The sequence below is a fragment of the Lissotriton vulgaris genome, chromosome 4_1 (genome assembly GCF_964263255.1).
Source record: "Lissotriton vulgaris chromosome 4_1, aLisVul1.2, whole genome shotgun sequence".
NCBI lineage: Eukaryota > Metazoa > Chordata > Amphibia > Caudata > Salamandridae > Lissotriton > Lissotriton vulgaris.
In genome coordinates this window covers 350,340,441-350,364,695 of record NC_141691.1, presented here as the reverse complement: position 1 = coordinate 350,364,695, position 24,255 = coordinate 350,340,441, and the positions used below count along the sequence as shown (strand labels likewise).

At 45.9% G+C, this 24,255-nt stretch overlaps 1 protein-coding gene across 1 annotated transcript in view; it reads right to left on the bottom strand.

Annotated features, from left to right (window-relative positions):
- The window catches only part of LOC147718738 (sodium- and chloride-dependent neutral and basic amino acid transporter B(0+)-like), a 1,096,946-nt gene that overhangs the window by 299,873 nt on the left and 772,818 nt on the right, over window positions 1-24,255 (bottom strand). Inside the window, exon 12 of the mRNA XM_086966772.1 lies at window positions 9,460-9,569. Coding sequence (XP_086822898.1) covers window positions 9,460-9,569 — 110 coding nt within the window. The remainder of the gene's footprint in view (window positions 1-9,459; window positions 9,570-24,255) is intronic.

Genomic DNA, 24,255 nt, shown 5'->3' with positions numbered 1-24,255 from the left:
TTCCCTTAACCTCATGATTCTGAATGTCCAGTCCGAGACCAATACAGGTTCACCGTTTATAACAGTCTTACCAGTGAAAGGTGAATTATGTGTTAGGAAAAATGGTTCAGTGCACTTAGGACACAGTGATTGTAATACTGTGGTCGAATTCAGTGATAAAGGAAAGTCTACTTTCAAAGCTTTCCGCCATTCCTATTTTATTTGTGGTCAGACAGCTTATGTACGTTTGCCCTTAGACTGGGGTGGAACGTGTTATATTGCGTTCCTACTGCCACCTGTTTTTCTAGCCCCATCCCATTATCATCGAGACGCCCGACTTGTACATGTTAGACATCAGAGGGACCTTTCCCCAGTTATCGATTACACTGAGTCAGCGTGGGACCAGTACAAGGATTACATTAAAGGATATTTCTGGTTCATAGGTCCCGTCCAAAATAGTAAAATAATACATAGGTTAACCAGAACTTTGGAAGCAGTAGTGAACGAGACTTTTTTTGCTTTAGGTAACTTAACCGAAGAGCAGTCTGCTATGAGACTTGTTGTTCTTCAGAACCGCCTTGTTCTTGACGTCATCCTGGCCGATAGGGGCGGAGCTTGTAGAGTGATCGGCTCCAGTTGTTGTGTGTTTTATTCCTAATAACGCACCATCAGTGTATGCAGCAATAACGAGGCTCCATAAGATAGCTCACGAGATGCACCAGAACCCAGGCACCTGGACTTGGTCCGGTTGGCTCTGGAGTGTGATATCAGCCTGGGGATGGAAAGTGTTGTCATTCCTAGGAATAATACTGCTCATAGTATTCAGTTGCTGTCTCTGTCTGCAATGTGGCCCAGCGATTTGCGGCTTGTGTGCCACTGCTTGTATTCCCCGTCCACGTTCACGTTCCCGTGCACGAATGAAGAAAGACGAGCAAATGATGCTGTATGAACAAATAGATGGTCTCATGAAAATAGATGTATCCTAAAGGGCGCAGTAGGGGACAAGGAGGGAATGAGGAAACAGAAATTTTATGTGGTCAGTGTGTCCCCCACTCGCACCCTATCCATGTACCTATCCATGTACCTATGCTCCATGTATGTCCATGTTATCATGTAATTCCCTTTCCGTGCCTGTCACAATAATGCCCCTGCATTTCCGTTTAATGTTAGCATGTCAGTTATTAGGCCTTCCATGAATAACATGTTAATTCTGCATTGAGGCCTACGTTGCCAATGCATTTACATGGTGCTCGTTTAAATATCGAGAAGCACACGTTTTTGTGGCCCAGCCGAGCCAGGCCCTGAATTATGGCTCCGAGCCTTTTCTGTCTTTGAAAGCTGCAGTTTAGGTATGCATCCCTGACCTCTCCCTTACTTCCTGCTCAGCCGAGAGGTGCCCGGCCTGGCCTGCCTGCCAAGACAGTATTTTGCCTACAGTTATCTGCTCAGCCTCCGGAAAAACACATTCCAGTCTAGTGAAAGAGGTAAACATGTTCCGCCTGCAGAGCATAGGGCCTAGCCTTCACATCTCCATGCTAGTGATTTACCGAGCCCGTTGCCATAGTAGGCCCATGGCCCCCACGCAATGCACGAAGAAATATATGCACACACTAGCATTCAGTGATGAACAGCCTTTACTCGAGAGACCTTTACTTCAGACAATACATCCTCCAAACACAAGATATCAGATATGCCAAAGGTGCAGGTCGTTCTGACATCCCAGACTCCAGACTCCTCTACTAGTGCTAAAGTCAGCCCCCAGCTCTTCCCAGTTACGCGTCAATTTCACGTCATGACCAGTTGCGCGCACATTTAGGGTAAAGGTTTCTGCTGACCCTGCAGACCTCCTCTATGCATCCACCCACCTATGACACACTTATGACTCATCAAGTGAACACCCACGTGTACGCCTCCTTACACGCCCTCTTTTACGCCCATGTGTTCTTATCTCTCTCTTTTCACTTGCTCCGCCTGGAGTGTTCCGCCTACTGTATTTATTGCAATTGTATGGTTTTACTATATATAATGTGTGATGTTAATAAAACGTTAGATATCCCTTCCTGAACCTTAGTGGTGATGGAACCCGATTCTCAATGACTCGAGTCATTTGAATTAAAGCCCTTTTGACTCAGATACCACGGACTCTGCCTCTCATTTTATGAGGTATCCTTATTCTTTATTAATGTATAGAAACTATGTCCGGGTAATTTTATTTACCACAAACCAGTGGGTCCTATTGAGGGTCTTCTTTGGTTTTAGTGGAATCCACTGCTTGCTCTGGTCCTGCTCTGACTTACCTGCTCGTGGTGAGTCACTTGAACCTTGCTGGCCCTGACATTCCACCTTTTTCATCTACTACGTTGTTTGCCTCTCCCATGGCTTGTTGGTGCCCATGCTGGACACAATCACCTTAGCCCTCAACATCGGACGTGGGACAGTTCGTGAATGGCTCCTGGTCTTCTACAGTGTTGCCTGTTAAGGGCAGCGTCAACCTCTCCTGCATCTCTGACAGAGGTGGGCATTTGTCTTCCGTGCATCCTGGTCACTCCTGAGTGGCATAGGCTCTGTCTCATCTGCTTGCAGGTAACTCTCATCCCGAATCCACCTTTGGATTCCACAGGACTCCTTCATCTTCTTCTCCAGCGGCATCTTTCCTGAAGTCCTTCATTGTGGTCTATGGCGGATTCTGACATCACTTGACACCTATGCACCTGGCTTCCCTGCTGTAGGTATCCTGGTTCCTGGGGTATCCCAGGGTGGGGTGACTCTCCAAACTTCCATCTTCCACTGGGTTTTTTGAGGGTCCGCGGGGAGGGGTACTTCTTATTTAAAATTGGAACTGTGACTTACAATCTCCACCCAATTTCACTCCTGCCCTACCTGGCCAAGGTGGCTGAAAAAACGGTCAATATACAACTAATGGACTTCGTGGAAAAGGCGGCCCTATTGCACGAAACCCAATTCGGATTCCGCCCCCGCCACTCTACAGAGTCCGCACTGCTAACAGCAGTTGAGACCCTAAGTCAGGGGGTGGATGAGGGACACACCATGGCCCTCATCCTATTGGACCTGAGTGCAGCATTCGACACTGTGGCGCACGACAACTTGCTACAGTGTCTGAATAACGGAGGAATATCCGAAGCTGCACTCCAATGGTTACAATCCTTCCTGACAGGGAGAAGCTTCCAAGTTCGCCAGGGCGACCACTACTCGAGAGACATAGGTTTGGGACAGGGAGTGGCCTCTATTGCAGTGAGTCACGGATTGAGCATCGTGTCATACGCCGATGACACGCAGCTGGCTATCTCCCTATCGCGTGCACCCGGTCTTGAGATGGACAGTTTCAGGGATTGCATGCAAGAACTTGCAACCTGGATGTCCACCAACTGCCTTAAATTAAACGGCAACAAGACCGAGGTGCTCGTTGTGGGGAGGGACCCATCTGTTTGGTCATCGGCGTGGTGGCCTCCATGCCTGGGTGAAGCTCCCATACCCCGCCAGGGAGTCAAAAACCTTGGCGTATGGCTCGACGCTGACCTATCTTTTGGACCCCAAATAGACCGAGTTGCAGGTATCTGTTTTGGCGTCCTAAAAACCATAAAGAAGGTCCTTGACCTCCTTCCTATGTCAGCACGGAAAACACTGGTACACGCCCTTGTGACATCACGCCTAGACTACGGCAACCTACTTTACCTGGGTACCACCTGCAAAGCTATGAATCGCCTTCAGGTAATACAAAACGCGGCAGCCCGTCTCATCCTAAAATCCCTAAACGATCAGACACCAAAGCCGCTCTCAAAACCCTCCACTGGTTGCCAGTAAAAAGCAGAGTGGAATTCAAAGCCCTCTGTACATGTCACCGCATCCTGGCTAAGAAATCACCTGTCCCACTTCAGAACTTAGTGACAAGGTATACACCTGCACGCGATCTGCGCTCCTCATATGGGGGCCTACTTCAGGTTCCTAGGGTCAAAAGGGCCCGTAGGGGCAGACGCTCCTTCTGCCATCTGGCAGCGAAAAGCTGGAATTCCCTCCCTCTCCATCTCCGTCTTGATCCATCAGAATCCAGCTTCCGCAAAAACCTAAAAACATACCTGTTCTCCAGATAACTGATCTTTGGTCTCCAACCTCGCACAGAGTTTTCAGTTGTAGCGCGGGGACACGCTTCTGCGTAACCAAGCGCTTTATAAGCTACCCTTATTATTATTATTACCTACTGACTAACATTGAGCACAAGGTTGTGTTCCCCCCTCTACACACAACCTCAGTGGGGTTCCTAGATACTCACTTTGGGTGGTTCCATGGCTCCTGGCTCTCCTATGTCTTCTGGGTCCATTCTTGACTTGAGTCATGGTTCGCATTCTACTATTTTAGTATATGTTTTGGTCTTCCCCTGGATGTATTTGTGCTACTTACATGCTCTATTTCCTATGTATTGTTTGTACTGTGTTTATATTTCAGTGTAGGAGATATGTCAATGTGTTATTGAGTGTTTGTAATAAAAATACATGTTTTTATAACTACACTCTGTGATTCTTTTTCACTTAACCTATACCATAAGATTAAGTACTGGTAAAACAAGCTGCTTAACACTCCATCTAGGTTAAGCCTGAAGGCTGCTCTCCACAGCTACCACTTTGAGAGCTTTCTGAGGTTGTCTCAGACAACTAAAATCTCCACAAGGGGTGTCTGGATTAGTGCAGGGTGCTGCACCTATACAGGTGAGCACCATGTACTAAGCCATCCTTTAACAACTGCCCAATTTAGAGAGAAAACACAGTGACTGGGGACCTGATTAGCAGGATCCCTGTCAAACTAGTCATAAAACAGAGTAACACCAGCAAAACGTGGGGGTAACCATGAAAACAGATCCTATTTTCCTACAGTTGTTCATTTGATTGAGCCTGACTTTTCTGAGCCACAGCAACTAAGGACTGCGACCCTTGACCTCACCAGGTAGGTCGCTCCCCCTCCGCACAGCACAACCTGTGTCTCCCTGCCCCAGCTGCCGCTGCTGAGGAAGTTCGAGGCCCTCCACCACCCGCAGGCTACCACCTCCGCCTCAACCCTGGAGGCCGGTGGTAGGCCATAGGTAGGTTTGTTCATCCTCTGCTTTCTTGCTTTTATTGTATTGCCTGTATTTTCATTGTTGTTTCTGTGACTGCTGTTGACTGTCTTCCCCCGCTGCCTGTACGTGGTCCATGCCCCTTTTGCTTCCCTCTGTTCCCATCGCTGTCCCCGTGTACTCTCTGCCTGGTCTTTCCTTCTGTACCCTTCGCAGCCCCCGTGTCTCCGCCCGGTTTTCCCTTATGTTCCCCTCGCTGCCCCGTGTCTCTGCCCGGTTTTCCCTTCTGTTCCCCTCACTGCCCTCGTGCTTCTCTTCCCATTCTGCCTTCTGTTCTTAGCTGCCCCTGTATTTATGTGTTCTGTATTTTGCCTCTGTGCCACTCATTTTTCCGGTATTTCTGTGCCTTTTTGCCTTCTGTGCCACTCGTTTTTCCCTCGTTTTTGTGCCCCTTTTGCCTTCTGTTCCACTCGTTTTTTATGCCCGTCTGCCTTCTGTGCTACACGTTTTCCCCTCATTTTTGTGCCACTTTTGCCTTCTGTTCCACTCATTTTTTGTGCCCATTTGCCCTCTGTTCCACTCGTTTTTTGTGTCCTTCTGCGCCCCTCATTTTTCCCTTGTTTTTGTGCCCCTTTTGCCTTCTGTTCCACTCGTTTTTTGTGCCCTTCTGCCCTCTCTTCCACCCGTTTTTGTGCCCTTCTGCCCTCTGTGCCACTCATTTTTCCCTTGTTTTTGTGGCCTTTTTGCCTTCTGTTCCACTTGTTTTTTGTGCCCTTTTGGCTTCTGTGCCACTCGTTTTTCCCTCGATTTTGTGCCCCTTTTTCCTTCTGTTACCTTGGATATCCCTCACCGCCCTCGCCGCTGCGTCCCCTGCGGCCCGCCCCCCTGACGGCCAACTGCCCATTTGCTGCCCACGCCTCCCGCCTCCCAGCTGTACCTCCCTCCCACCTCCCCATATATGGTGGCCGCTGCGCGGCCACGCCTCTGGCCCGCTGAAGGCGCGCCTAAGGCAAGCCTGTCTTCGCCCGTCCGTGCCTGGACCGCGCCCAGCGCCAGAACCGCTGGCCCCGCACCTGCCACTACAACCTCCGCCACTGCTCGACACAACATCCCCGGACATCGCCTTCCTGACAGAGACCTGGTTTAACGTCTCCTCCGCACCCGACACTGCCATAGCCATCCCAGAAGGCTACAAGATTACTTGCAGAGACCGCACCAACGGAGTCGGAGGAGGAATCGCCATCGTCCACAAGAACAGCATCAGGGTCTCGATTAGCACAGACAACGCGCTCAGCACTGTTAAACACATGCATTTCCAGATCCACAAAGACCCTAATTCCACCCTCAGAGGCACCCTCATCTACAGACCCCCAGGACCCCGCCACCAGTTCAGTGACTCCATCACTGACTTGATCAGCACGCACGCCCTGACCTCCACCTACTACATATTCCTCGGAGACCTGAACTTTCACCTTGAGAACAACAATGACAACAACTCCACAACCCTGATCGATAACCGCGCCAACCCCGGACTGAAGCAACTCGTCACAACGCTAACCCACTCCACCGGCCACAGGCTCGACCCCGTCTTCTCCTCAAGCCCGCAAGTTTCCGTTAGCCACACCACAGAAATCCTCTGGATCAACCACCGCTGCATCCACTTCGCCTCCAGAAGCCCACCACACACCACCGCACCCAACAGATCACCCACCGCTGCTGGAGCAAAATCACCGAAGACCAACTACACGCAAACCTCACTCTCAGCCCACCTACCGAACCCTCCAACACCGACGACAGTGAACAAACTCCGGACAGCCACGCAGCACACAAGGACGCCATCCGCAACCACCACCAGCTCATTGGGGCGGCCAAGAGGACCTCCTTCAAAGACCGCCTCGACAACAACGCACACAATAGCAAGGAGCTCTTCAACATCGTGAAGGAACTCTCCAACCCCGGATCCAACACCAACGACATCCCGCCATCCCTAGCCCTGTGTGACTCCCTCGCCACCTTCTTCCACTGCAAGATAGTAGACATCCACGACAGCTTCAACACCCAGACAGCCCCAATAGACAGTAACACAACAGACCCTCCGCACACCATCGACCATGACCCCCTGCTAGCCTGGGCACGCGTGAGCATCAATGACACCATCAAGACCATGCGCACAATTCACTCCGGCTCTCCGTCAGACCCATTCCAGCACCACGTCTTCAAGATAGCAAGCACCCAACCTGCACAACGTCAGCAATCTCTCCCTCGAGACCGCGACCTTCCCAGAGATCTGGAAACACGCCGAGATCAATGACCTACTCAAAAAACCTAAGGCAGACCCAAGAGACCTCAAGAACTTCCGGCCCATCTCTCTGCTCCCCTTCCTGGCCAAGATCATTGAGAAAACTGTCTACAGACAGCTAACCCGATACCACGAAGAAAACAAAATCCTGGACCCTTCCCAGTCAGGATTCTGCAGCAAACACAGCACCGAGACTGCCCTCATCACCGCCACTGATGACATCAGGACCCTGCTGGACAACGGAGAGACCGCAGCACTCATCCTCCTAGACCTCTCTGCCTCCTTGGACACCATCTGCCACCGCACACTACGTGCACGCCTCCACGCTTCAGGGATCTGAAACAAGGCTCTGGATTGGACAACCTCCTTCCTCTCCTGCAGAACCCAGAGCGTCCGCCTCTCCCCATTCCGTTCCAAAGCCTCCGAGATCATCTGCGGCGTACCCCAGGGATCCTCCCTGAGCCCGACGCTGTTCAACATTTACATTGCCCCGCTCGCACACGAAGCCCAACAGCACGACTTCAACATAATCTCCTACGCCTACGATACTCAGCTGATCCTCTCCCTCACCAAGGACCCCATCACCACCAAAGCCAACCTCCACGAAGGAATGAAGGACATCGCCAACCTGATGAAGACCAGCCGTCTGAAGCTAAACTCGGACAAGACGGAGGTCCTCGTCCTCGGCTCCAACCCTTCAGCCTGGGACGACTCTTGGTGGCCAACGGCACTGGGAGCAGCCCCTACACCCACCGACCACGCACGCAACCTGGGAATTATCATCGACTCAACGCTCTCAATGACCAAGCAAGTCAACGCCGTCTCCTCCTCCCGCTTCAACACCCTTCGCATGCTCCACAAGATCTACAGATGGATCCCAACAAGAAAGACAGTCACCCAAGCCCTCGTCAGCAGCAGACTCGACTACGAAAATGCCCTCTGCACGGGAGCCCCGACCAAGCTCATCAAACCACTACAACACATCCAAAACGCCTCGGCACGGCTGATCCTCAACGTACCACGCCACGGCCACATCACCCCCACCTGAGAAACCTGCACTGGCTTCCTGTCAACAAGAGGATATCCTTCAATTTCCTCACCCACGCACACAAGGCCCCCCTAAACACCTCCCACTTTCCTTTCTTCTGGTCTCTCTCCCTCAGTTGCCAATCCCCCTAGCGCCAAGAAACCGCAAGGTGTACGTTGCGCTCTACAAATATTTTAAATTAGAAATTAGAATTAGGCACTCTACAAGACTGGCCTAGCCTACCTCAACAGACGGCTCTCCTTCTACATCCCCAACCGCCAGCTAAGCTCCGCAGACCTCTCACTCGCCACCGTCCCACGCATCTGAAGAACAACCACCGGTGGGGGATCCTTCTCCCACCTCGCCACCAATACATGGAACAACCTCCCACTGAGCCTACGTCAGACCCAAGACCTGCTGACCTTCAGGAGGATACTCAAGACCTGGCTGTTCGATCAGTAGTGCCCCCCCCCGAGCACCTTGAGACCCTCGCGGGTATGTAGTGCGCCTTACAAATGATTGATTGAATTGAATTGAATTGAATTGAAGGTCGGACAACCACACTATAAAATAAACACCTTTCCTCACAGGTGAAATTTGGATTTTCTGTTAAATAAACACTTAACACAATGTACAAATTGTTTTACATCTTTAAGAATTTACTGCAGTGAAAACTGATTTCTAATCAGTTTTTGGAAACATGTAAGCTAACCTACAAATAAACAGCACGTTGTACAATTACTACCGAAATAAAAAAGTGGGAAAGTTTTAAATGAGGGATGCAAGTGCCATTGACACTTGTGCACATATTCGAAAATAGAGACTTATGAGTTTTCAGTGTAATCATTCAAAATCAAGGCATCATGAGGGTCCGGTGATTTAGAATTGATTGTTTTACCAATTTGTGAAATACATAACTAGCTGGATTTAAGTGTAAACATTAAGAATATTTCAAGTATCACCAATCTACATCTTTGTTTTCAAAATGATATGATATGAGGTGCTATGTACGTGTTTGTGCTTCACAGAGATTGGTAAATCTGCCTCCTTTCTCATAAAGTGCTCCTTGCACACATGCTTAGTACTTACTGTTATAAGTACAGGAGATATGAAATACCAGGAAACTCTCCACCACAGCCAAAAGATCCAGTGCTTCTTTCCGATCATCATTTCTATATCTTCAATGAATCTATTGGCCCCTGTAGAAACAATAATATAGATTATTGTTTTAAGGATATAATTGCATTTGTAGGTCTTTATTAAAGCAATAAAAATGCACATTGTAGAATACTGCTAATAAAATGACCCGCCGTGAGGGCAACGGCTTCCAACGCTGCTGCCGGGATTACCGCGAGGCAGAACACGCCAGGAGGGTCCGCCACCGCGCCGTGAGGGCAACGGCTAGCGGACTTCAACCCCCAGGTGCCCCGGCGGCGCACTTGTGACGCGCCCAACAGCGCCCGGAGGCGCTACTAAACAGCGGGGCGTGCTGGGCTCTGCGAGGGACACAGCCGTGAGGGCAACGGCTTCCAACGCTGCTGCCGGGATTACCGCGAGGCAGAACACGCCAGGAGGGTCCGCCACCGCGCCGTGAGGGCAACGGCTAGCGGACTTCAACCCCCAAGTGCCCCGGCGGCACACTTGTGACGCGCCCAACAGCGCCCGGAGGCGCTACTAAACAACGGAGCTTCCCCCGCCACGCGGGACGCACGCGGGAGAAGCCCAGGACAAGGGCGGGTCAGTCTTCGTCAGTCATCGGCAGGAAGAGGCAGGGCGGGGCCACCCCCTTTGACTCCGGCCATACCATGGGTAAGCGCAAAAACACTACCTGGGGGTAAAAACCCGAAAGTGCCCAGACACTCAGAAAACATTATTTCCTACTTGACATCTGCAGTGGGGGCCCTATCTAAAGAAATAGAAACTGCACAACTGTTCCACCAACCATTGAAACTAATCCATACCGAGGTCCCCCTTTGGAACCTGTAATAACTATTACAAAACCATCATTACCATCTGGCCAAATTGAATCACAAGCTAGTGGTACACCAGCGAACTTACCCACCCCACCCACTGTGCCATCTAACCCGGTCACTCAAAATAAACTGACATCTAGAAAGAGGAAGAAAGGAGAGGGGGTTCCCACCAATAATTTCATCACAGAGGATACATTTAAAGACCATCTTGAAGCCCTCTTTGAGGAACGGATTGAACCCCTCCTAGTGGGGATTGCTAAGGATATTGTTGATACCATGAACACATGCTTGGAAGGGTTATTAAAGAAATGTGCACTTATAGACAATCTAGTTAAGACTCTTGAGACACCTGCCCCTTTACAACTACCGACTCCCATGGGCCCGAGGGGTGGTATCCAACCTGCCCCCAAACCTTTGCTGCCCATCCCTACGAATAGATCTATGACCCTACAGGGAACAGAGAGGAGTTCGGGTGAAAAGATCTGTCAAGTAGCCACTGCACAACCTGCACAACCTCCATCTGTCGCATTAAGCAATGTAGTAGGAAAAAAATCTGTTGTATACTCTAAAGCACACCTACATCTCCCCCCGCTGTTGTACCTTTTGTAGTGGTTTTTGTAGGGGTCCCACCACTACTTGAGGGGGAAGTAGAATCCACCAACAATCTGATTGGGAAAGCAAAAGATTGGTGTATAAATCATAGCTGTGGGAGTACAAATATTTCTAACAGTGTTATCTTTGCAAGAAGGGTGGGATGGGTGGGGCGCCAACGAAAATCTGTGCGGGGTGACTGTGTGGAGGTAAACTTTGAGAACATATATTGTGTAGATAGATTCCTTTGGGACGGATCAGAGATTCTTGAGGATGACATTATTAGACCAGTCCCATTAGGTTTCTTCTACCCACCCCACAAAGGCAACCTCCCATTAAGCACACAGTCCCATTCACTCCCTAAGCCCGGTAGGGGTGGTACCCCATGGCAAACGATACCCCTCAGTTGTCAACCAGAAAGACATGTTACTATAAGCCCTCATCCCAACTTGGTACTGGCAAATAGTTTTACCCCCCTGGTGGGCTTAGACGCCAATGACTGACAACCAACATCTACTCAGACACCGCCTTTAGTTTCACCAGGGGAGGCGGAACTTATTCCATGCCAGTTCCTTAGCTGGAACGTGGCGGGCACTAGAGCCAAAAGACTAGATCCCACATGGATAGACTTTATAGCCAGTAACCATGTAATCGCCCTCCAAGAAACATGGGATACCTCACCAACTTTCTGGATGGATGGCTTCACAAGCTTTACTATACCGGCAATACCAAGTAGTGCAGGAAGAGCCAAGGGTGGGCTAGTTCTCCTTTTTTCGCTTAATTTGGCAGGGACGTTTAAACATCTAGAGTCTGGTTCCCCAAACATTTTAATTATAGAGTGGACTATTTCACCAGGGCGGGTCCTAGTGGTTACAAATTTCTATAACTCTTGGGTTAGACAAACAGACACAGCCCATGTGGATCACCTGGAAAATGTCCTTAACGACTACAGTCATAAATCACGCACTAATTTCGATCTTATAATTTTAGGAGATTTTATCACTCAAAAATGTGCTTTAAAATGTAACTTAGGCAACCTGGAGGGTCAGACAGATAATGGGAATCTACATTTCGTTCACACCAAAGCGGGGGAGGCGCTTGAATATTTCCTTGCTAGCCTCAACATGTTTGAACCCCTCAGCACTGGTAGTGACGAATCATTGCCCACTTACAAAGGGTCAGAAAGTGGTTCCGTGATAGATTTTATTTTTCTTTCGCAGGGTTTAACCTCTAAGATGAAAAAATATGAGGTAATTGCCTTCCCACATAGTGACCACAACCCAGTTTCTGCTCAGATTCACTGGAGTGACTTATGGAGCAAACACCTGGGTCTTCCTAGGACTTGCACATCGACGGTGCCCAGTGACCAGGGCAGACGGCTCAAGTGGGGCAAGGTGGTTCAGCAAACCTTCATGGCTTCCCTGTGTCCAAAGATAGAGGAACCCATGTGTATTTGTCTAGACCAAAATGCCAGTAATAGCGAGATTATTTTAGCTTTTAACTTCATTTGCTCACAAACAGCTAAAGAACTCACAGTTCCCCAATCCCGTTTGCCATCCAAGCCTCATAAATGGTTTGACAGTAATTGCTCTAGAGCCCATAAAGACCTGAAAAATGCACTTAAAACAAAGCCGAGGGATAAAATTTTAATCTCCAAATTAAGACGGGAGTATAAGCTGGTTATCAAAAATAGGAAAAACACAATTAAAAACAATGCCTGGAATGATTTACTTGATGTGGATGTACTACGTAACAGTAAGAGATTCTGGGACATTATAAATAACCAATTCTTCTCTGGAGAGATTAACACAACTTCGACTGCATTATCAGTGATGAGAAATGGGTTGACCATTTCAAAATTATATATGGCAGTAATTACTCTGTGGATGGAAATGATATGGGGCCAGCCAGGGGGCTAGCGGCAGTAGAATTCAATGAGGAGGAGGTCTACAAAGCTATAATGGACTCCACTAAGAATAAGGCTCCGGGCCCAGATGGAGTCCCGGTAGACTTTTTTAGATACGCCCCAACCACCTGGTCTAAAGTCCTCACAAATGTCTTTAGGGCAACAAATGATGGATGTTTTCCAGAAACCTGAAATACATCTGTCATAGTGCCCATTTTTAAAAAAGGAGATAGGGAGAATCCGGGATGCTACCGCCCAATTTCTTTAATAGACTCTGCCTTTAAGATTCTGGGCAGAGTACTATTGACTAAATTGAGAACAAACCTGGAGCTTTGTGGGGGCCTCGCAGGGATTCAATACGGCTTTAGGGAGAAACGGGGAACCCTAGAGCAATGCTCAAATTTACATCTCCTAATATCCAAGTATACAGTGGCCGGGGAGGGTTCACTATACTTAGCCTTTATGGACCTCTCCTCGGCCTTTGACTTGGTCAATAGGGCCAAGCTCTGGGCTATACTCCGTGAGCTTGGCATTGAGGATTCCTTGGTGGCCCTCATAGCAAGTTTGCACCAGGGACTCTTTGCGAAGGTCCGGGTAACCAGGGAAGGGCGATGCTCAGATAGCTTCAGGTCAAATAAAGGTGTTCGCCAAGGCTGCATCTTGGCGCCGCTTTTATTTACTATTTATATTAATGATCTAGGGAAGTCTTTGTTAGCAGGCAACGCAGATGTCCCGCTAGTAGGTGGGAAGCAGATTCCGGCTCTTCTATATGCGGACGATGCCGTTCTCATCGCCCGCACGGGCATTGGTCTACAGACCCTTCTGGAGCTTTTTGGTTCCTTTATGGCTAAATTAGACTTAAAAATCAATGTAACTAAATCACACACAATGATTGTGGGCCCGCAGAAAAATAAATCTCACACAAAAACCTTTACATGTAAAGGCGAGGTTCTCTCCAGAGTCCCTGTTTTTCCATATTTAGGGGTCCTGTTTGATGAGAAAGGCTCTTGGGCTCCGCAAATTAAGGCCAAGAATATTTCTTTAGCCCGGTCCACAGCAGCCCTGATGGATTTCACTAAAAGACTAGGGGCTAAACCAATGGAGGCTGTGTTAAAAGTCTATAAAAGTAAATGCATTTCCATAGCTTCATATGGTGCAGCTTTGTGGGGTTATGCTAACCTGGACAGTATGCAGAGGGTAGAAAACAAGCTTATTAGAAGAATTCCAAATTCTACACCTACCTACTCCATACATGAAGAAGTTGGCCTACCCTATATTATAGATGGACTGAAATTGGCCCCTCTACTTATTTGGGCCAATACCTGGTTAAATACGGAATTGTCTTTAAACCACATAATTCTTAAAGATGTTTTTGCAAGGGAGGGGGCAATGAAAATATCATGGTTGAAATACATAAAGTCATCATTCACTGCCCTCGGGAGACCAGACCTATATACAACACCGTCAACAATTAGGAAAATGGACATTGCATGGATTAAGAAGGAATTCCAGGGGAGGACACGTTTAGAGAGAGAGGAGTCTGAAGTCAACAAACCACTAGTAAGAGCACATTTGGTTTTGCCCTCTTCCCCCTCGATGGAACCATACCTGCAATTTGTTTCTAAACCCTTGCACAGATTTTTATTAACCAGATTTAGAATGAATCTGATCCACTATTCACTAGGCTGTTTCCCTACGTGGGGTAAACCGGAGCATGCACCACCCTGTGAGTGTGACCAGTTTTCCAATCAGGGCACTCTCCATTTTCTGTTTTTCTGTGGGTTTTATAATACGGAGAGGACAAAATACCCAATACCCCTCCTGAAAACTCTGGGCTTCATACAAGTGAGACCAGCCTTGCTTTTTCTTCAAAGATTACCGGACGCACACGTCACTTTTTGTGTTGCAAGTTTTCTAACAGCCACATATAGAGGAAGAAACAAAAGAATCCCTAGAACTGTACTATTTTAAACTAAAAGTAAACTAGTATATTAATTTTAACTCCTTTTTATATATTATGGTGATTAATTAAGTGACTCTTATTACGGACGCTGTGTAAAATACATGTATTGTGGGTATTTTTAAAAATGTTTTTAAATGTATGTATTTGTCTTGCCTTTTATGATTTTAACAAAAATCGAATAAAGTGTATTTTGACTGACTGACTGACCTTAGCATCCATTTTACATTTGAGATATCTAAGACAGCAATTTAAAATTTCACCCACAATCATAGTCCTGGGAGGGGACTACAATCACTCACTATTAGATATAATTGACTATAAAGGAAAAATATAATTCAGAGCAAATTGCACTCAAACGGTGTTTGGAAACAACGGTAATACTAGAAGATGAATTGAAAATTTCACATCCCTAACCCTTGAATGCATATTCAACTCAAACATGTTATCTATATTCACATTACTGTTCACATGCATTACAATTGACGATATAGACCGACTGACAATTTACAGCAATGAAAGAAACTACATGTATCACTGATCATACCTCTTTTTGGTAAGGGCAGACTACACAATTCATGGCCCTCAATCCACATATGAGATCAGAAACAAAGTAACTTACAGCCAACTCCCAAAAAAAGCTTCTTAAAGGAAAATTTGGGTAGGCATGTTTATGTGCTGACAGCACGACCTCAACATAATCTCCTACGCCTACGATACTCAGCTGATCCTCTCCCTCACCAATTACCCCTTTACCGCCAAAGCCAAATTCGAACCCATTTCTAAAGTGGTTCGCCAACTCCACTGGCTACGTGTCAGAAGCAGATCTAAGTTTAAGGCTCTTTGCATTGCATACAAGGCCATTAATTTCTTTGGACCTGACTTTCTCAAACAATCCCTCCGCCCTTACAACCCACCCCCCAGACGACTACGCTCCTCCACTGCCAATCTTCTCATTGTTCCCCGGACAAAAAAAGCATCCTGGGGAGACAGATCGTTTCTGTGCGCCACCACCAAACTTTGGAGCGAACTTCCCCTTCACATCAAGACCAGTCCTACCATGCTCACCTTCAGGAAACAGATAAAGACATGGCTTTTTAATCAATAACGCGTCATGTCTACCTTCCTTGCCTCTGGTCCTCAGCGCCAAGACACCCATGGGTAGTTGCGCGCTTTATAAATTGCATAAATAAATGTGTCCAGATGAATAACTAAAGTTATCAAGATAGTATTTAGATCACATTTTTTATCCAAATCACTTTTTAAAAAGCCTTCCTTATACAATTATTACTAACAAATCGAAAGTGGTACTCATTTTAACAGGATGCAAAGACTGAGTCAATCTTGTAGGATTTGAAACTACAACCAGCAGATCACACACAGATCCCAACAACAAACCTGCTTCTTGCTTATCTATTTTACGAGCTCTAATCACAGCCATGAATAAAACTCTTCCCCGCTCTCTCCTGTCCCAATCACTAGACCTCTCACCTCTCTTTGACACTGTCTACCTCCGTCCAGAACTAGAACTGGACTTGACACAGAGACTCACATCTACTTTGTACTCTAAATCCCTATCCTTCTTTTTACCTGTACATTGATAGATATTTCCACTGATCCCTAATTAACTCACTTGCCTGATGCTGTGTGTTTATGTTGCTTATTTTCTAGACAATGGGTTGTGCACTGCTCCTTGGTTTTTGTGTGCGTTTTTAAACCGTGCTCTAGGGTATCACCTCCCTCCTGAGGTGTATCTGATAGCTCCACTAGTTGCACGCCTGTTACTTCACAGGCGTATCACCCTAGGAACAAGCATCATGTGCTGGATACCAGCTCTAATAAATGATAATGTTCATTCAGTGGTTCGGTAGATTAAAGTTCTTTAATTCTTATATCCACATGTTAATTCACATTTCATTCTTATTTGATCATAGTAGGCGTAAATGTAAATCCTTCCTCATTCCAATGCATTTCGGTGCATTAGGCACCTTCATCAGGGCACGCCTGAAAATTAAACAAATAACACACTGTGTAACTCTTAAAGTTCCATTCTATCTCACTGGATAACTTCTTACATGTAGAGATCACTAAAATAGGCAAAGAATTCAATACCAACATATATCGTAAACCTACAGACAGAAATAATCTTTTGCAATATAAAAGTCACCATCCTCAATCATTGAAAACACATCTACCCTACTCCCAATTTCTTAGGGTCAAAAGGCTGGTATCTGAAGAAAAAATGTGTCAACAACAGCTAGACACAATGGCCAAAAGGTTTGAGTCCTGACGCTATCCGGAAAAAATTATCAAAGAATCAAGGGAAAGAACACAAAGTAAAACAAGGTCTGAGTTGCTAATAGCGAAACCAAAAATCAAGGAACAAAGAATTACGTGTGTAAGTAAATACTCCAACGTAAGTGCAAATTTCAAAAGAATTATCTGTAAAAACTGGCAAATGGTTAAGTTGGAACCAGACTTCAAAGGAATATTCCAGAAGGAACCACTGTTCACATTCACCAGAGGGAAAAATATAGATGAATTATTGAACACTCCGAAACACAAGATAAACAAACAGACATTCAAAGGAACAGTACCATGTTTAAATTGTGGTAATTGCCATAACATCATGAAGGGTGCCAGTATTACTCACCTGATGAAAGGTCATAACATTCCCCTAAACCTCAATGCAACATGTGATACAACCAACATCATATACCTATTGAAATGCCCATGTGGATATGGTTATGTGAGCCACACAGAACGTAAACTTAAGACTCGTCTGAACGAACATAAAAGTAACATAAGAACAGGGCTCATAAAATCAACAGTGGCAGCACATTTTATGGACAAAAAGCATAACATAAGCCAATTGAGGGCCTGCGTGTTGGAAAAAGTTCCTAAAAAGGAAGGACCCTTGAATAAAAAAACCCTCTTACAAAGAGAAAACCATTGGATCTATCACTTGTGTAGCCTCAAGCCGAATGGACTAAAGGAAAGAATGGAATTTACGTGCTATTTATAATGTTGAGAGATTACTGTACATTGTGAATTTTCCAGCATTTGTTTATATCTTAGTAACAGTATTGATCACATCATGACACTATGAATGTAAACGTACAACACATCTAATTGTTTGTATAGTGCAGGACCCGCGAGATTGACACACAGTAAGCGAATGCATAGAGCCCGCGGAGCATGTCACCAGTGATAGTGCTCTTCAAGTCGATAAAGTTAGCCTTAAATTGCCTTTTTTTTTAAAAAAGGCGGGACACCTTTAATGTGCGCATGCGCGAGACTCGGGTATGAACTAACAGCGTTGAAGTCAAACGGAGCGGAGTGCTTCGCGTAGCTGAAACTCTAAAGCTGGGAGTAAGGTGAGAGGCGAACACCGGGCATAGATACTTACTAATGGCAAGGCGATCGTATACTTTAACAATAGAACGCCCGTATGGGCAGCAGCCAGCGCGTAATGGTTAATAACAAGCAAAGAGAATGAGGTAGTAGCATTACACACTAACCGACGGTTAGAATCTGAAGGTGGAAAACATAGCGGGTATCACTCTGGATGCATATCTCGTATATCAAAGAAGTATACACAGAAAAGCCAAAGCGAAAGTATAGCATTTAATGTGTACATTAACGAAAGAAGTTATCCAGTGAGATAGAATGGAACTTTAAGAGTTACAAAGTGTGTTATTTGTTTAATTTTCAGGCGTTCCCTGATGAAGGTGCCTAATGTACCGAAATGCATTGGAATGAGGAATGATTTAAATTTACGCCTACTATGATCAAATAAGAATGAAATGTGAATTAACATGTGGATATAAGAATTAAAGAACTTTAATCTACCGAACCACTGAATGAACATTATCATTTATTAGAGCTGGTATCCAGCACATGATGCTTGTGCCTAGGGTGATACGCCTGTGAAGTAACAGGCCTGCAACTTATGTTGCTTATTTATCATCATGACTGGATGTGGTGGCAAGGTAACAGTACAGCCCTATAGAGTATAATTCTTTAGAATATATTAATGATATAACTCTTGAAAAGTATAACCATGTCTTCAGATGGCTTCACAAGAATTGGGAAATGTTTAGTCCCATAACATGAGGAAAACAATCATTGTGGGCATAAAACACCTGGAAGAGAGTTATCCCCTAAGAAATTTTAAAGGACATGAACTCAAATAGTAAAACAGTGTGCTAAAATTCTGATTAGTAGTAGCCATTCCATAATTTCTAGAAGTCTGTTGGAAATCAGGGGAATAACTAATGGAAACATATGTTCTGCAGGCTATTGCTGCATGCTTCTTTTGAAAGGAAAAAAGCTGACAGAGACTTTTCCAATGATTATTGCAAATTACATAGTATTGCTAAGCCAGATTCTGGTAATACCACTACATGCTACATTGCATCTTCCTCCACCTTTGTTTGTTAACCCAGGCATTGGAAGCTTGATTGAAACCCTTTACATTGGCATGGTCACTATAGCCCTTCTCATTTTATTATTTCAGAGCCTTAAACTTACTATAAACAACAGACATTATTAAGATTTCAGGCTTCTGTCTGTCAGTCCGCAAGTGCAGGAGATGGATTGTCTCCACTGCTCTTTTTTGAAGATTGACAGTCAGTCAGTCAGTCAATCAAACTTTATTCGGCCTACATAATGGCATAAAAGCACACAAAAAAAACAGTTCATAATATAATCAGGCAATCATCATAAAAACCAACAAGAAAGGTTATAAAGACAACAGCACCGAGAAATGTGTCTAAAACATCCCAAATGTTTTGCACAAAATACATTAAAAATCGTAGAATATCAGAACCAAAATGCTCTGGGGGAAACTGAAAACAAGGTCTTAAATCCTGAAGAACTTCTGCGAAACTAAGCTCAGGTTCATTGCACTGACCCATATATTTTTCTAATCCTAAAGTCATATTGGATGAAATTTACTAAAACAACACATAGTTTCATATTATCAAACATTTGGAGGAAACATAGGATCTAATCTTGGATGAGCGCAGACTTGGCATCAGAAAACACTTCCTTGCATAAGAATGTAAATAACAAAATCAAATAAAGTGCATTGTGCTTTTTTGGGAAGCATTATCACAAGGATATATCAGCAACAATGAACCCCAATCTGCTTTCCTAGGAAATACAACTACAAAATGCAGCAAAATAAATCAAAATGTGGTTGGATAAAATCTAAAATTCATGTGAGAATACCAATAGAGATAAGATTCATACCAAAATGACAGTTTGATTAAGTTATAGTTAACACTGGCACAGTTTATCAAAGTTGGCCTGTTAGACCTGGTACCATTGGCGTGAGTCTCCCTTCCATTTTTTTGCTATTGTCTCCTCTGTTTTTTATATGTTTATGCTGGTTAGACGCTGTGGGCCCTGTGCAACTGCTATTCAGTGCCACAGTGCAAGTGCTCCAAATGTTAAATTGATGTAATGGATTAGTGACTTCATGATTGGATTATTTGATTTACTTGTGAGGCCCTAGTACAGAACACCATGTGTGGCCAGGGTCTCTAGATCAAATGTTGCTAGTGGGCTTGCAGCACTGATTGTACCACCCACAAAAGCAGCTTGTAAAGTGAGTATCCGGCCTGCCATTGCAGAGCCTGTGTGCAGTCTAGTACTGCCATGCTGACTTGGTAAGTGCACCCATTTACCAGCCACTAAAACTTCCCTTTTCTACATGTTCGACAACCCCAAGGTAGGCCATGGGCAGAGTGCATTGTATGTGAAAGGTAGGACATGCACTAATGTGCGTAGCATGTCCTGATAGTGTAATACAGCCCATTTAGTTTTTCACTATTGCAAGGCTACCTGTCCCCATAGGCCAGTATGGGCAGTTTGAATATAACACCATGTATTCCTAACTGACCCAGGAAACATGGTAAGAATTCAAGTTTAGTATGCCTGAATTCAGAATGATAAAATGTGTCTCTTAGTGAAGTTGGTTTTAACATTCTGTATTTGAAAATACCACTTTTAGGATGTAGGTATTGTCTTGCCTAACCACCCAGACTGCCTCTGCTAGGTTGTATATTGCATTTCTGGTTTGTGAGTGACAGGTACTGGGGTGGCTCCAGGAGACAGGGTGAGTCAGCACTAGGCTCAATAGACCTATCTGCATTGGGAGTGGTGGGAGGATTAGTGCCTAGGCCTGAATATGTCTGTGCCTGCCTTCCACAATGCTGGCTCCACCTCCTGTGGTGTGTCTGATGACCCTGGCCCACACTGACAAAGGAAGAAGTTGTGCACTGGCAGAAAGCACCTAGAACTGGTTTGGACTAGGTAAAGACACTCTCTGCCTTCAGAGACAAAGGATTTGCATGTATAAAAAGGGGGACCCAGACTCCAGATCAATTCTGGGAAATCAAGACAAACCTGTGCCAAGGAGAAGAACCAATGAAGCTGCAGGAGTTTGGACTGCCCCTCTGCCAGTGTGCTGTTAGCTGGTATGGACTGCAGTGGTTTCTTTATGGCCAAGAAAAGGAGAAGGAACTTTTAAGGAACTTTCATCATCTTGCAGAATAGTTCTCCAAGGGATTGAATTTGAGCTTTCCCCCTGTTGGAAGTCTCAGGGATACAAAAGACTTCACTTCTTCTGTTTGCCTGCATCTGGTACTTGCTGTTCTAGCTACTACAGAAGGAAATTGCAACACCAACGCCGGCGAGCGATGCCGTATTCTGCATTAAAGCCACGAGCGCTGCTCCGACTTACAACATAGACCCGACGTTGGCCGCTGTGCTACATCAATGCCAACGAGTGACATCGGAACCTGCCATAAACCATGAGCACTGATCCAACTTGGGACGTGGCCCGATGCCTGCTCCTGTGCCGCATCGACTCCGAAGCCAACATCATTGCGGAGCCGATCCTCGACGTGGGTGGTCAAGAATCCATCAACATCGTGACATTGTACGGAACCATGGTTTCGGCGCCATTGTGACGTTGCCTCCTCTCCGGTAAAAAAACGGCTCCGACTCTGCTTTGGGCAAGCATCGAGGACACAACTCATCGCCACTAGAAGCAAGGAACTGGCGCCACACAGCACCAACGACACTGCATCTCCCCGACGCCGTGAGCTGTCTTTGTTTGAGCTTTTCCAAGGTACTGTTTTGTGTGGGTCTGCTTTGACTTCAGGGCCCTACACAGCGCCCCTCGCGGTCGACGCTGTACTTTGGGTTCTCTTTGACCTTGATGTCGTGATAACTCCAATTGGGGTTATCTGTTGCTAAAGACTGCTTTTAAGTGAATAACTTGTTTTCGAACTACCTCTACCATCTTGAAGTATTATTTTCGATCACAGTATTGTAGATTTTTGTCATTTGTGGTCTTGCTTTAAGTCTATATAAAGAATACTTATTTTATATAACCTGTGTGGTGTCCATCTGTAGTGTTTTCATTGTATTGCTGTATGTGTTCACAAATGCTTCACACACTGCCTCTGAGATAAGCCTGTCTGCTCGTGCCAAGCTACCAAGGGGATAAGCAGGGGTAATCCCCTTTCCCTAACTAGAAGCAAGGGTCCCTATTTGGTGAAAGGTGCAAGCCATTGCCAATTAGAGACCCCCAGTTCATAGTCTACCTTGGCTTACCTGAAAGCCTCCTTCACCTGAAGTACAACCTTTGCATGTATATTCCTGGGTTTCAAAACACAATTCTGGCAAGCCTAGATCTAAAAAAATCACATTTACTATAGTTAAATCTGGGAATTGCAAAGACATTGTCCATAGAAAGACAGTCTTTCAACACTTCTCTTGATAACCATGCTTCTAAATTCCCCCAGATTCTGAGCCATAATAATAAGGGTTACAACAAGATCCTATCACCCGTAGGAGTCAGACCAACCTCTGATTGGCACATAGAAAGGGGGGTAGATTGAAGTACTGCCAAACGTTTTCGCAGAAATTTATTCTCGGCCTGCTGCAATGGCTGGCACCCTTATAGCCCTGAGCCCCTACTCCATATGTCACCAGAGAGCTATTTGTACTCTTATAAATGCCCATTTACTTACCTTTGGTAACGCCTTATCTGGTAAAGCCATGACCTAGGTGCAGATTCCTACCTGTGAACTTCAAGGTATCATACTGGATCTTGAGGATTTTTGATTGCAGTACCCCTATAGACCAAAAGGTGAGGTCTGTCAACTCCATGGAACAGCATAGGCGTTGGGTTCATTGTCTTTGTGACGTCTGCGTCGTCTATATCCCTCGTTGACACTGCCGGAACCGAATCCCTGTGCACCGCGTTGCCTGGCCATTGCTAAGGGTGAGCGACTCATCGCCAGATATCTTTGGGGCCTCTCGGAGGTCTTCTTTGACTCCAGTGGGGTCCCCTGACTACTCAGGCCCTACTCCGACTACCCTCCTTGTGGTGTGTCTGCACCTTTTTTACTTACCATTTCATTTGCGATTGCCAAGCCTTGTTGGTGCTCCAGACAGACACCGACCCTTCAGCCCTCCTCATCTGGCGTGAGACATCTCATGAATGGCTCCTAATCTTCCACAGCGTCGCCTGGTCCACACAGCTGCTGTTCACGGTCATCGTAAGCTCTCCTGCATCTCCTGACATTGGTGGCCATTCGTCTCCTGTGCCTTCTGGTCAATCCTGAGTGATATAGACTTTGTCCCCTTTGCTTGATTGTACTCCTTAACTTGAATCCACCTCTGGATTCCACCAGACACTTTCACCTTGTTCAACAGCGGTATCTTCCTGAAGTCCTCCATTGAGTTGGACCGCCGTCTCCGATGCCATTTCACACCTATTCAACCGGCATCCCTGGTGTAGGTATCCTGGTTCCTAGGGTATTCACGAGTGGGGTACCTCTCCAACCCTCTGAGTTCCACAGAGTTTCTTCATGGACCAATGGGAAGGGTCCTTCTGCTGTAAAATTGCAACAGCGACTTACCCATTGACTTGAAATGAGCATGAAATCGTGTTCCCACTTGCACACTCCGTGGGGTTCCTCTGTACTTACCTCGGGTGGTTCCTTCGGTCCCCAGCATTTCTATGTCCTTTGGGTACTGTCTTAACTAGAGTCGCAATTCACATTCCTCTATTTTAGTATATGGTTTGGTCTCCCTCTGGCGACCACTGTGTATTTGTGCTACTTACCTGTTTTTATTGCAATGTATTGTGTGAATTGTGCTATATGTCCATGTAAGAGACCGGGGGCCATATGTAGGTAGCTAAATACTGGTCGGTAATGGCCGAAAATCGGTAATTATCCAGTTACCAACTGGTATTTAGCCTTTTATAATGTTGGAGGCAGGTTTTAACGACTCAGTAATTTACAGATTTCTTATTTTAAGGAATCGGTAAAATACGGAATCCTTATTTTAAGGGAGGTGCTAATGTGACACCCTGCCACCCTTAAATATGCTCCCCTTATTACCGATTCGGTATTTACCGAATGGGTAAT